The following is a 15029-nucleotide window of genomic DNA, read 5'->3' as shown; positions in this document are numbered from 1 at the left end:
CAATTCCCTTTGTCTCACAATCACAAAACAAGTAATGAAATATAAATTGATCAGGAGAGAGACTCTGGATAGCTGAGAGTCAAAGGTTCTATAATTTATTAAACAACGGGCATATCAGAATTTCTATGGAAAAACCTATCACTTTCACACATGAAGAAAAGAAAGTAAGAAAGACTTTCAATCCGGATTCTATCTACTCTCTCCCAGCCAAAATGTCAGGGTACTTTTTCTCTCCCCTCCAAAGGAGATATTTCTCATATCATATGGAAATAGTGACATAAATATTTTATGTAGTTATTTTCTGCCTACAAATGCTGCAGGATACCATGAGGTTTTGTCTTTTCAATAATACACTTTATTGGAAGCACAGCTGGATTCTCTTTGGCGCAGCCTCTAAAGTGATCAACAGAATGCTAACAGGAAAGGACTTCTGCTGAGTGAGTGGTTTGCTGCGGTTTTTATTTGTTTGTTTTTGGTTGTGCTGGGTCTTCGTTGTCTCTTGAGCTTTTCTCTAGTTGCGTTTAGCAGGGTCTACGTTCTAGTTGCTATACCTGGGCTTCTCAGCGATGGCTTCTCTTACTGTGGAGCACAGGCTCGAGGCAGAAAGGCTCAGCAGCTACAGCACGTGGGCTCACTAGTGGTGGAAAACTGGCTCTGTGGCTCGGCAGCATGAGGGATCTCCCTGGACCACAGATCAAACCTGTGTCCCCTGCAGTGGCAGGCGGATTCTTAACCGCTAGACACCAGGGAAGCCCTGCTATGTTTTAAAGCACCATCAAACCCTGTATTTCTGACTAAATGCGGTCCACTTTCATTGAAAACCAGTGAAATAAATGCTGCCTTACATTTACATGTATTTTTAGCAAGAGAACTTGTTTTTAGAAAGCCAAGAGCAAAGAAGGACGTTGTAACACCCATTATTTACAAACAGCTCTATTTCCTTGTGGAGAAACTCATATTTATGCCTACTATGAGAATAATATGCAGAATAATACTGTTTCCATAAGGACTGTATTGATGAAAGTCTAAGATACTGAAGGGAGGAGCTGCTTTGATTGCCCAAGTCCTCTGCAAAATGAACAGAGGAAAAGTTTGCCTTCCTGGCTTCTTAAGACATTATGAACTGAAGAGGATTAAATTTCCATAAAAAATCTTGCTCTCTGCTGAGTATTAAATATGAAAGTGGCAATTTTGACATGCAGCATCTTCCTGCAAGGATGAAAATGAATTTTGAAGAATCTGTTTATGCCAGCCACTGAAGTGTCAGCTGGTGTTAACTTGGAACATCTATTGATTCAGGTTATAGTTTAACTTACCTCTGAATGTCAAAATCACCATTATCCTATTACTGACACTCGGAACTGTCCATTTTCACCCAGGGCTATCCTATTTAGATACAGGAAAATGCGAGTTTCAATATTGTGTGGGACAACGACTATTTTCTAAGCATCTGGGATTGATCCATTGCGTCTGCACTGAATATCACTCATCAAGACGGAGAGAGAAAATGCAAACCCAGGAAGGGGAAGATGTGGAAAAACACTTAAAGTGACCAAAGTAGGATCCAATATCTGTGTTATGTTATCACAGACATAACAATGGAGAAAATCTATGGTATGTAATAATATACCCCCCCATCTTTCTTACAAGAAAGTATCTGTATGACCTAATACCTCCTTTTTAAAAAATACCAATATGTCGTACTCCCTACATAAGTCCTGCTTCACTATGTCAGCACGATTAATGCAATATAGCTGTCAAGCTTTATTAAAATTATTTTTGATGTGTATCTTGGCTCATAAACCTCTACAGTGCACTGATATTACCTCAGGGAATGTCCTTATAACATTGAGTCTCTGAAGATGGGACAATAAAAGAAAAATCCTCCAAACTTTCAAGTTCAGCTATGATATCACACAGCCGGCAACGTCTCCTATCAGCACTCAGAATGTGCTTTTTTGCATGTGAAAGTAATTATGGCAGGACTGTTGTTCAAACCTTGTTTCACAGAGCCTTCTGGTAGGAAAAGCATAAAGGCATTCAGAGATAAATATCCAGGAACAGAGTTAGCACTGCCACTGAAATAAACTGTCAGGTCCGTTTTTCTTTATGAAGCCATTTCAGAAGCAGCATTCTTTGAGTTACAGCACTAGAGTGTTAATCTTGGGCCTTTAGGATTCGTGTTGTCCCTTAATTGGTACATTTTAGCAATGGATATTTCCTATTAGTAACAAAGATGTCCAGTTGTTGCCTACATATTCCATGGCCCCAGAGTTCTCATACTTGTGGAACACACGCAAACAGCCGACATGCCAATCAAAATGGGTTTATGAGAGCCCATCATGGTTAGAAACATAGAGAAGGTTCTCCAAGGGAAGAAGGTTAGGGCAAGGACACACAGAGAAGGGCAAAGGGAGGCTGAAAACAGAAAGAAGAAACTCAAAGACACCAACAGAATCAGTGAATAGAGGTTCACCATCTTCCTCTTCTGAGGGTTATTCTAGAATAGTACTGATACATTTGCAACTATCTGTTTGAGGCTCAAATGACCTGGACAGAATTTGGCTGGCTGATTTTCCCAGGATGTCATGACCTGATATCTGATCCTACAGGGGATAACCAAGATGTACCTCACATCAAGGAGACATACCATGAAAGTTCAACATTATAGAAGATTCCATTGGTGGGGTCTTAGATGTCTCAGCAATGTGAAATTGCTATCAAGATTTCTTTAATGGCTTCAACTTTTGACTTGTTGCAGAATGATCACAACTTCTTTATGAATGGGCTCCAGTCTATAGACCATGCTTTGTTCAGTCTGTTCTAGAAAGTACAGGAACAGAAGAATTAAGGTTTCTAAGCAAAAAAAAAACAAAAAACAAAAAAAACAAACACCATTCTGGGCAAGATGCACTTGCTAAAGTTCATAGCATTCTAATGGCCAAATCAAAGGTCTATTTTCTCTGCCCCTCCCACTTGACTATCTGCAACGTCTGATGCTGCTGACTACCCTATTTCTTGAGCACTTCTTTTTCTTTACTTTCAAAACAATATGCTTTTGGTCATTTGCCTTCTTTTTTTGTATCCTTTTCAAGTATTTATACTCCCTGATGTTTCATCTGATCCTGTTAGCTTTTCTCTCCAGCTAAATGTTATCATCCCTTGCCAACAAACATGTCTATGTTGTGTGCTTGGTCACTCAGTTGTGTCCAACTCTTTGTGACCACATGGACTGTAGTGCACCAGGGGGATTCTCCAGGCAAGAACACTGGAATGGGTTGCCATGCCCTTCCCCAGGGGATCTTCCCAATCCAGGATCGAACCCAGGTCTCCCACAGTGCAGATGGATTCTTTATCATTAAGCCACTGGGGAAGCTGAAGAATACTGGAGTGGATAGCCTATCCCTTCTCCGGGGGGAAGTTCCCAACCCTGGAATGGAACTGGGGTCTTCTGCATTGCAGGCAGATTCTTTACTAGCTGACTGTGTTGGTGATTCTCAAACCAGTCAGCAGGCAGACAACAGTTACTCAGAACAAACAGTGTGCCCGGAAATGTGCTTGATGCCGGAAAAACAATCTGAGAAGACACTGCATTTTATACCCTGCTGGTTTGCTCCTTTGTTTCTCCAGATGCGTGTTCCACTCTGCTCCACCTGCTTGGAATTAGGTCTCAGTGGTCACCTGGGCAGTTACAACAGTTTCCATTTCTGCATCCGCCATCAGTTTTCCCCACTCCAGTTTATCATATCCATGAAACAGAGATTTTCACCTCTTTCCTAGGAAAGAGGTAAAAATCTGACCACATACTTGTCTTTTGAAAAATCTTAGCTATCACTTCTTGCCAATGCAAAGTCCTTCAAATTCCTTAGCTGGAAATACAAAATCCAAATAATGCAATCCAGACCTCCTGGCCACATCTCAACAAAATCAGGACCTGCCACAATTCATGCCTTTAACCTGCTGGGTCCTTGGCAAGGAAGCCCTAGATCTTTTCCTCCTGTGTAAGACCCTATTCATCCTGTAAGTCTAAGTCTGACTATAACCCACTCTAAGGTGCCTTTTCCAATTTTTCAAGGCAAAGGGAAGCATACATTTCTTTTAATTTACATAGCATTCTTCCCACACCCCTATCTTCATCTTGATCCTTTGTACCACACTTAAACTTTTACACTTCCATCCTTTTGGATACACTGTGATTTTTGTCAGGGTAAATGCTGTTCATCGTTATTTCCTGTTTCTTACAGAACAATGTCCAGTGAAGAGCAGGTGCTCAGCACATTTGTCTCTCAAAAGTAGTGGAATGCTTTTCAGCAAAGATAGACAAACATCATGATATCATTTATATATGGACTCTAAAAATGATAACAATGAACTTATTTACAAAGCATAAATGGACTCACAGTCATAGAAAACAAAATTATAGTTACCAAAGTTGATAGTGATGGGGTGATAAATTAGGAGTTTGGGATGAACACGTATACACTATTATATATAAAATAAATAAACAGCAAGGAGCTACTGTATACTATAGGGAACTATACTTAGTATCTTGTAATAACCTATAAAGGAAAAGAGTCTGAAAAAAGAAGATATGTATATATATGAATAACTGAATCTCTTTTCTGTACACTTGAAACTAACACAACATTGCAAATTAACTATACTTCAATAAAAAAGAAAGGTTACTTTTTAATTATGCAAGAAAAACAGACAAGCACAAAAATGTTAGTGAAAGAGGCAGTTTTTATTCAAGGGTTCCGTCTGAGTTTCCAGTCTTATTTCTGCCTATTCCCCGCTATTTATTTCATGCCTCAGGAATACCCAGGAGTGCTTGCAGCTCCCTGCACTCATCTGTGGCCTCATGTTGTGTTTCTGCTAAGTTTTTCCTCTGCCCAAAACACCCTGCCTCCACTACGCTTGCTGCCCTCATCATCTGTGAATGTCCACATATCCTTCCACGTGTCCTTCAGGCCTCTCTACAGTCCTGAAAGTTCCTCACACCCCAAGGTTAAGCTAGATGTCTTTTCTCTCTATTCCCAAAACAATTACTGTAGAATTGACTTTATTAGATTATCAATATTATTAGATTATAATATCAAAATCATTAGATTTTGACATTATTTGTTTCTGTCTCTCTCCCAATTAGTATTTGTAAGTACTTTAATTTGCATAGTCTTTGTATCTTAAGAACTTACCCACAGTACCTGATGTATACAACACACTGAACTAATGCTTATTGATGAGGCCTTAGCTACATTGCCACAATGGCTCCACTTTTACAAGAATTTAATAGGATCCAATGAATGTTGAGTTATTACAACCATCCATCTTGGACTATAGGAGAGAGAAAGATCATACCTGTTAGATATTGTCAGAACTGTGGTTGCCAAACTTTTTCTAGCTAAGTTGCATTGGCACAGAGTTAAAGAACCCCTTACCTTCTCCTTTCTTCTATGAATACAACTTCAAAACGGGATTCAATGGGGAGAAAAGTGCCCATTTTATTGGAATTCCAAAAGATAACATAATTTTAAAATAAAATAGCCTAACAAGCATCTGGTGCTTCCCTAGTAGCTTAGACAGTAAAGAATTTGCTTGTAATGCAGGAGTCCCAGGTTTTAACCGTGGATCAGGAAGATCCCCTGGAGAATGAAATGGAAACCAACTCTTGAATTCTTGCCTGAAGAATTCCATGGTCGGAGGAGCCTGGCAGGCCACAGTCCATAGGGTCGCAAAGAGTTGGACACGACTGAGCGACTAACACTTCACTTAACAATACATATGTTATTAAAAACAGACACAAGCTACCAAAAGACCATAAAGAAAGGATATACAAAAAGCTCTTAATGCATTGGAAATAAATGGCTTCATTCTCCTCAATTTTCACTCTCTTAATCATTTTCCAAACACACACCTAAGTGTGGCATTTTGCAAGATAATTTAAAATTAATAAGAAAGATTTTTATTGTTTTAATCAAAATTACCAAACAGTTTTCATAAAAATGGGACCTTGTCTCTTGCCTGGAGTCCTATGTAGAACACTACACATGCTGTTCTTCAGGGGAGAAACTCTTTTGTTCCTTTGATCCCTGGACTTGCTCACACCCTTACAATTTCCAGTGCTTATCACAGCACCTGGATCATGGTAAAATTCATACATCATCAATGAAGTAGATTAATAAGCTATTTTTTGCTGTTTTGGCCAGCAGTACTAATGTTATTTTGTTACTATTTTTTTAATCATGAAATTATTTATTGATTGATGGCAAAGCACTTTCTAAATATAATATATTGTCCACACCATCATCATCAAACAATAAGCATATATTATTCATGCTGACTTAAAAGTTGTAAACATAGAAACATTATTGATAGCTTCAAAAGGCTTACCTATTCTTCCTAATATTGTATATTATTGATTATATTATTATTCTATGTTAGACAATCATCAATTACAGAAGAGAATACACAGACCATAAAATAACTAAAAAAAAAAAAACTTTCATTCACCTAAGGCCTCTTTGTGGTCCTTTTCATTTCTGGATGAATAAAAAAATTAACTCCAATCAAAAGATGACCACAGAAGGAGCAAAACAGGTCATTTGGGTGACAGGCACAACAGGTGGTCTTAGTTTGTCTTAAATTCTATCTCAGAAGCAAAAGCTAGATAGAATATCATTTCCTTTTTAGACTATATCCATGGCATATTCTTTAGAATAGTTTTCAATTATTATCAAAGAATATTATGAATGGATGTATTGCCTAGCCTTCATTTCATCGAATTTGATGATCATTTTTTTTTTTTTCAGCCTTGTAATGTACCAACCACAGTTTTGGAAAATGGACTTTCTGTTTATAGCTTTCTAGGCACATGTTGTTAATGCAAGATTGTTTATTCAGCTGGATGTGTCCGTTAAGAGGCTCCCCATGCAAAGATGCTATTATGGATAGCAGACATAGGCAGGTGTCTGTTGATAATAAAATTCTGGTCGTACTAAAGCCAGACTTTCTTTCCAAAGTTCCAACCCACAAGGAATAAAAAAAAATTAAATAGAAAAACAGATGCATAATAGATCTGATAGATAGAGAGAGAGAGAGAGAGAGAGAGAAGTGATAGCATTTGGCCACAGTTCAAGTTCTATAGATTCCAATTCCATTATCTACCTAATTTGTCTGGAATGAATCAATCGAATGACTTTCATAGTTAAAGTGGTTGCTACTGACACAATTTATAGCTTTGCCTCATAGACGTCATATTTATTAAAGCAAAAAGATATGAAAGTCATGTCTTTTTTGTTTAAATGGCTTCAGGATGGACCAGTGAAGACACTACAGTCACTTGCTGATGAAAAATAGAAGCTCAGTCTAAGCGGACAATTGTTAATATCTCTATGCAGCCCTGTTTCTGTTCTTCCCATGTCTGATTAGCTTCAGAGGCACTGATGGCACCCAAATTTCCATTCACGAATGGGTGTATATAAGGAAGTAAGAGTGGTGCTTTCAAAAAGGGATCATGCTAAAAAAATAGTAAGGATCCTCTCTCTCAAGACTATTACATTATCAAAATTTGCTTTTATGTTCATTTTAGAGCTTTGTCTCCATGCTTACTTGATATCATTTAGCACAATGTGGAACATGGAAAGTGAATGGTCAAATCTACAAACACCAGTAAGTTTGATGAACCCATGGAAGGCAGCTCAGGCACTTGAGCATATCTACAGAGATGGAAAGAATCACACATGAACAATGGTATGTCTCCTCCCACTTTAATCTCTTTCATTAAAAAATCTTAAACCTGCATGCAGACACACAGAGCACAGAGATTAAGAAACAGTATGTTATCGGTAAGTATGGAACCCCCTGATTATCTCTTTTTTATAATACATTGAAACCTGATCCCCAGATGTTATTATTATATGATGTTTGTGTTTATTATTCGAAAGTTTTCTTCTTTCTTTTTTTCCCTGCTAAAGAGATAAATTTTCCGATCAAAACAATTAATTAGAAGCTATTAATGATGCCGTCCTAGATTTAAGAAGCCATTGTAAGAGAAGAGACTTCTCTAGTGGCTCAATAGGTAAAGAATCTGCCTGCAATGAAAGGGACACAGGAGATGTGGATTCAATCCCTGGGTCGGGAAGATCCCCTAGAGGAGGAATGGCAACATACTTCCCTAGAGGAGGAAATGGCAACCCATTCCAGTATTCTCGCCTGAAAAATCCCATGGACAGAGGAGCCTGGCAGGCCACAGTACACATGGTCACACAGAGCTGGACACGACTGAGCAACTAAGCACATGGGATATCATATATATTTTAATTCCTAAATTATGTATTGCTTTGTACTTTTTAAAAATTTATATAAATGGTATATGACTTGATGGACATGAGTTTGAGTACGCTCCGGGAGTTGGTGATGGACAGGGAAGCTTGGCGTGCTGCAGTCATGGGGTCGCAAAGAGTCAGACACGACTAGCAACTGAACTGAACTGAAATGGTATATATTTTTTGGTGATTTTATTTTTTTTGTCTCAAAAAGATTTTTGTAACTGATTCATCCACATATGTGGCTGTAGTTCACTTATTTTCAACGCTCCATAGGATTTCAGAAGAGATCATCAATTATGCAGATGGGACATTTGCCATATTTTCACTGTATATGTTATTATAAATAATGTTGCTGTGATTCCTACACATAGATTTGTATACAGGTGAAACAGTGTGTCAAGAGGTTAGAACTTTAGTTTTAAGATACGCATGTATTTGATAGCACATGCCTGCATGCTCGGTTGCGTGTCTGACTCTTTGCGATCCCATGGAATATAGCCCACCAGGCTCCCCTGTCCATGGGATTCTCCAGGCAAGAATACTAGAGTGAGTTGCCACGCCCTCCTCCAGGGGATCTTCCCAACCCAGGGATCAAAACTGTGTCTCCTGCATCGCCGGTGGATTCTTTCCCACTGAGCCACCAGGGAAGCCCCATTCAGTAGCACATGTATTTTTAAACAGTTATTTAAAATTAACGTGTTCCATCCAAAGCCTAGAAAAAGACTTGTGAGATGTGAGATGGCAAGAGTAAGTTCTAAAAATAGTTATGCTGACGTCATCAAATTAGTTCCCTACTTTTCTGGTAAGGAAATTCCCCAAATGTTGTGTCAAAACATTTGTGTCAAACTGCTGTGTTTTGCCAAAGAGATAAATTTCCCAGTCAAAACAATTAATTAGAAGCTATTAATGATGCCTTCCTAGATTTAAGAAGCCACTGTAAGAGAGGAGGGAAACTGCAGGATAAAAAAATCCCCTAAGCCAAGGTGCAGGAGGTAAGTTGTTACAGTTTGTGAATCTCTATTTTGGAATTTTGCCTTGAATTCCTTAACTCTTCTACAATCATTTCACAAACTCCAAATCAGTCAAGTAACAGACCACAAGGAAACTTCAGATATATGAGGGGCTAACCCTCAAACACAATTCTTACTTCTCTTCTTAATATAGTCAGTCTTGTAATATTTTATTCTCATCACAAAGAACAGTTTGGGTGCTGTAAGTCATCGGCACCCAAATGGTACTAGTAAATCTGCATCTGATTTAGTCAACTACAGACCATCTGGTCATCATTAGGTAAGAAAGTTCACTGGTAAAATACTTAAATTGCTAAGTCATAAATTATTTGAGAAAAAAAAAATTCTCAGCTTCTAAACCAAGGCTATATATTCCCATCCATCTCTCTCTGTTTCCATCCATCCATCCATCCATCTTTTCACTTACTAGAAGGCAGTAATCAGATGTCAGTATGGGATTTATGATTTGAATAGATTAGGGCTAATGATACTCAGGCCAAACAAGCCAATATCTTCATAAAATAGTAAACATTCATGGTCACATGACCACTAACAACATTGCAAGCCCACAGCAGCTATTCTGCAAATGAATGTTGGTCATGAAAAAACCAAGGGAAGAAAGATCTCAGTGTTGCAGAGTACATCTCACCTCATGCCTAGAAAACAAAACAAAACAAAACTGAAGGTCATACTCCACTGATGGTTGGTCCATGATATCAGTCTTTACCAGGAAGGTTGACGCGTCAGTTTTTGGTAGACAAAGATCTCAAGGCTGGGACAGGCAGGGAAAGACAAGGGGGAGGCGCCATTTCCCGGCTGCCCTTAACGCCGTCCTCTGAGAAACAGGAAAGAGAGTCATCTGCAAACTCGCTTGTGGCTTTTTAGATGGACTGATAGAAAATATTCTCTTACCTCACTGAGACTTCCCCAGAGTTAAATATATGTATCTAATCATTATTCACACTCAGGCAGACTCTATATAAACAATCAGGACTGTCACAGGTATCAATCCATGCTTTTAATTTCTTACCTCATGTGCCTCAAAAGCTGGCAATTTCATTCTTCAATAAAAGCAAGGGCTTCAATTTGAAGCCACCGTGACTAACATTTTTTAACAACAAAATCTATCTCTCAAGAATATATGGAATATATATTTATTTCTTATATCAATCTGTATGTCACAGACTTACCCAAGTGATCATTTTCCTCTTATGACTCCCCCTGGCCAATTCCTTATTAATCCACCTTTGGGCTTCTATTTCCTTTGGTATTTAGAATGTTGTTGATTTTTCAATAAAAAAAATTGTTTTTAACATCAAAGTTATAGGCCCTTTGTATTATTAAATCCCTTGTGATTATCTTCCTTAGAGCATTCTTCCAAAGAATCTTTCCATAGGCTCAAGTAACCTTTTTAAGAATTGCTCATTTAAAAAATGGACTGCTATGAATTTTACAAACAGAGCCATAGAGAAACATTTCTTAAGGGTATATACATCTTTCTACCAAGATGTAAATACTGAGGAGATCAAAGTGGACAAAAATGAAACATGGCAGGATAGTACCAATAGTTATAAAAAATATATGGCTATTTGGCACAACTCTGCCGTAAGAAAGTAATATTTAGCAATAATCTTTGTACAAACATGACCTTCTTTGGGTGACATAATACCAGACTCCTGTTATCTATTGTTTTAACTTTACCTCTTAAAGTAATCATCTTCCAGTTTATTTGTTGGACAGCCCTCATAAATGGGCAAGCCTATCTCATAAGAGCAGTTGAATGTCAAGGAAGAATTTAAACAAAGGCATATATCCTTTACACAGGAAACAGTCAATGTTTAAAAACAGCAGTGGAAAAAGACCCCATCCATTAAAGGTTTAGAGACATCCTCAAGGAAAGACACATACATGTATTAGTGGTTTATCTTTCTCATAAGCCCAATGCAATACACAGCATTGAATTACAAAGATAATGGATAACAGAAAGAATTCTCCACCAGAGTCTACACTTTGTATTCATTAGTCCTCCCTAATCCAGTTGTACAGGTGTCAGCTAAAGGCTCTTCTTTTACTATTAAGGAATTTGCCACATTGACAAGGGTGATAAAGAAGAAGAAATGCCAGGTGCTGGTGTTTTGAGCGGCAACTTGTCTCCACTTGCAGTCACCATGAAGACTCACCTTGTGACTTCACAGAGGATTATAACCTCTGGAGAGACTGCTGCATGAGTATTTATCATCCTTAGAACTGATCAGAAATGCCAAGTGGTCATGGTTACAAGACACCTGTTTTCATGCATTCCCTGCTAAAAGCTTCCCTGCTGAATTGCTGATAAATATTGACATTATGTTTCAAACCACATGGAATGGCTTGAAATCCTGGCTCCTCTCACACAAAGAATTAAGCTTTGACATTTAGCTGATTTAGCAAGACCACTGTACGTGAGAACTTTTACATGAATTTTAAAGAAAAAAAAAAACAAACACTGGTTTTAAAAAACAGAGAAAACGGGAAAGGCCAATTAGAAAGACAGTAGAATTTCAATTACCTTGGACACCCGATTTGCAACTTCTCTGCCCACGGTCAGCCCTTGGACAAATGTCCGCGCAGCAATGAAGGCGCGGGTGATCTGAATTTTCAGCTTCCGGGGAACATCTCCAAACGGCTTCAGCTGGTCTGTGTATTTGCTCACGCACTCCAGGTAGTCCTCGCTGAAATGATACTGCGGGTTGATCAGCTGAAACATCCGTTCTAGGAGCCGAGCCCAGAAGTCATTGAGCATTTCCTCCAGATTCACATTGCCCCCCGTGTAGTATCTCTTAAGCTCTGTAAAGAGGTCCTGGAACACTTCCGAATTCTGCATGTACAGCATTCCATAGGTCCGTACAAACATATCATTTAGTGACTTTTCTGCATTCTCCAGGAGCTCTCGGAAAAACTCTGCAAATTAAAACAAGAAAGCAGTCATAAATTAGAAATATCTAGGAAGTCCAAAATATCCACTTACCTCAAAAACAACTGCTTCTAATGGTTGTTTTCACGGAAAAAAGAAAAATGTCTCCTGTGATTAAGGTACCAATCAACTGATGAAAATATTTTAAGTGAGATTTGACTTGTATCTAAGATCTTCTCTCAAAGAAAACAGAAGAGCATATGATTTCTGTTGGAAAGAACATCCATTACATTAGGAATTTACCATTGAATACTCTTCTAAAGAAGTTCAATTATTTTTCCATTTGTTGTAAATTTTAGAAAACTCTATTAACTTGAATCAGAACATGTGGCTAAGTATTTTTGTTAATATAATAAATGCATAACTGATAAAAACATTTGCTTCAGTCTATTTAAAAATCTGTTCTAGCCACTCATTCAATTAATTTGCTTTTATTTGGAAAAGTTCATAAATGGGATATTCAAAGTAATGAAATATTTGGACCCTTTGGAGTTGTTATATATAGCAATCAATTATCAGTGTTTAGAGGCTCATAGTATAATTAAATTCACTTAATACCAAAGCTATAATAAACAGAATTTAGGCTGCCATAATGAATCAGAAAGTTATGGAGTACCATGTATTATTATGATAAACTATCACTATATAGAACTTGAACAACATACAGGTATTTGGGCTTTCTGGTTAAGAGGTTCTAAATGAAAAAGAATCTACCAAGACATGACCACTTTCATCCTGAAACAGCACTTGAATATTTCTGGGAATAGTTACAGTATGTAAGAAATGGGATGGAAAAAACAATGTCCCTGTTAGACTCATTGGCCCTCATATTGGTCTCCCTCATATATATGGAATCTAGAAAAAAAATGGTACTGATAAACTTATATGCAGGGCAGGAATAGAGACACAGGCATAGAGAATGGGGACATGGAAAGGGGCAGGAACAGGAAGGGGAGATGAACTGGTAGCATAGGACTGACATATATATACTACCATGTGTAAAATAGACAGCTAATGGGAAGCTGCTGTACAGCACAGGGAACTCAGCTCCGTGCTCTGTGATAACTTGGGGGGGGTGGGGGGGGAAGCTGGAGGGAGGCTCTAGAGGGAGGGGATATATGTGTGCATGTGGCTGATTCACACTGTAGTACAGCAGAAAATAACACAACATTGTAAAGCAATTATACTCCACGCCCCCCCACCCCCCCAAAAAAAAGAATACAGAGGAAATACAGAGTTCATGTGTGTACAAAGTTTATCCATTTGCACCAGAGCAAGCTCAAGCGTTATCCCATTTGGAGAATGTAATTGGGGGTGGGAAAAAGGCTAAGGAAAGATTATGCTTCTGAGTCTATGAACCCAATTCCCAACAACAAAGAAATTCCACTTTACCGCCCATTGTTCTCTCTTATTCCCAGAAGCTATGGCCCCCTCAGCCAATGCAGGGAACAATCATGTCCTCTATACCTCAAGGAACTCCAATAGGAATGAATACAACAAAAATCTCTTTTTTTTTTATCCAGAGGTTTGGGGAGACTTTTTCCTGAGATGCAGAAGGAAAAATCAATGACTCTCTCCATGGCGTCCATGGGAGCTACACCTAATTTCTTCTTTATCAGAAGAAGCACTTGACTTAGCTACATTGAACTATTGTCTTGATAAAATTGTGTCTATAATGGTGATTATTTTGTATTTGTTTTCAAATATAACTGATATGCTTAAATTTAAAATGGACACTGTTCAATGTTTATCCTCTTATTATGGTGGTTTCATGTCTATTCCTGGAGGCCATCCTCTTAGGCCATCTATTGCTGCATAATAAACCACCTGAAAATGGAAAGGCTTAAAAAAAAAAAAAAAAAAGGGAATTCCCATAAGGATAACAGCTGATCTTTCAATAGAAACTCTTCAAGCCAGGAGGGAATGGCAAGACATACTTAAAATGATGAAAGAAAATAACCTACAGCCCAGATTATTGTACCCAGCAAGGATCTCATTCAAGTATGAAGGAGAAATCAAAAGCTTTTCAGACAAGCAAAAGCTGAGAGAATTCTGCACCACCAAACCAGCTCTCCAACAAATACTAAAGGATATTCTCTAGACAGGAAACACAAAAACGGTGTATAAACTCGAACCCAAAACAATAAAGTAAATGGCAACGGGATCATACTTATCAGTAATTACCTTAAACGTAAATGGGTTGAATGCCCCAACCAAAAGACAAAGACTGGCTGAATGGATACAAAAACAAGACCCCTACATATGTTGTCTACAAGAGACCCACCTCAAAACAGGGGACACATACAGACTGAAAGTGAAGGGCTGGAAAAAGATTTTCCATGCAAATTGGGACCAAAAGAAAGCAGGAGTCACAATACTCCTATCAGATAAATTAGACTTTAAAACAAAGGCTGTGAAAAGAGACAAAGAAGGTCACTACATAATGATCAAAGGATCAATCCAAGAAGAAGATATAACAATTATAAATATATATCCACCCAACATGGGAGCACCGCAGTATGTAAGACAAATCCTAACAAGTATGAAAGGAGAAATTAACAATAACACAATAATAGTGGGAGACTTTAATACCCCACTCACACTTATGGATAGATCAACTAAACAGAAAATTAACAAGGAAAAAAAAAAATGTATCTATAAAGCTCACTAAAGCAAAGCACAGTAAAATGAGGTATGGCAATAAAAGGCATTAAATTTATTAAAAAAAAAAAAGTGCTA

The 15029-nt window shown here is 38.0% G+C and overlaps 1 protein-coding gene across 2 annotated transcripts in view; it reads right to left on the bottom strand.

Annotated features, from left to right (window-relative positions):
* GPC6 (glypican 6) overlaps window positions 1-15029 on the bottom strand; it is a 1231564-nt gene that overhangs the window by 608020 nt on the left and 608515 nt on the right. For both annotated transcript variants that reach the window (NM_001081730.2, XM_059892082.1), the window contains exon 3: window positions 11886-12277. In NM_001081730.2, coding sequence (NP_001075199.2) covers window positions 11886-12277 — 392 coding nt within the window. The remainder of the gene's footprint in view (window positions 1-11885; window positions 12278-15029) is intronic.

Source organism: Bos taurus, chromosome 12, assembly GCF_002263795.3.
Source record: "Bos taurus isolate L1 Dominette 01449 registration number 42190680 breed Hereford chromosome 12, ARS-UCD2.0, whole genome shotgun sequence".
NCBI classification, from domain to species: domain Eukaryota; kingdom Metazoa; phylum Chordata; class Mammalia; order Artiodactyla; family Bovidae; genus Bos; species Bos taurus.
This window is presented reverse-complemented; position numbering and strand designations above follow the sequence as displayed.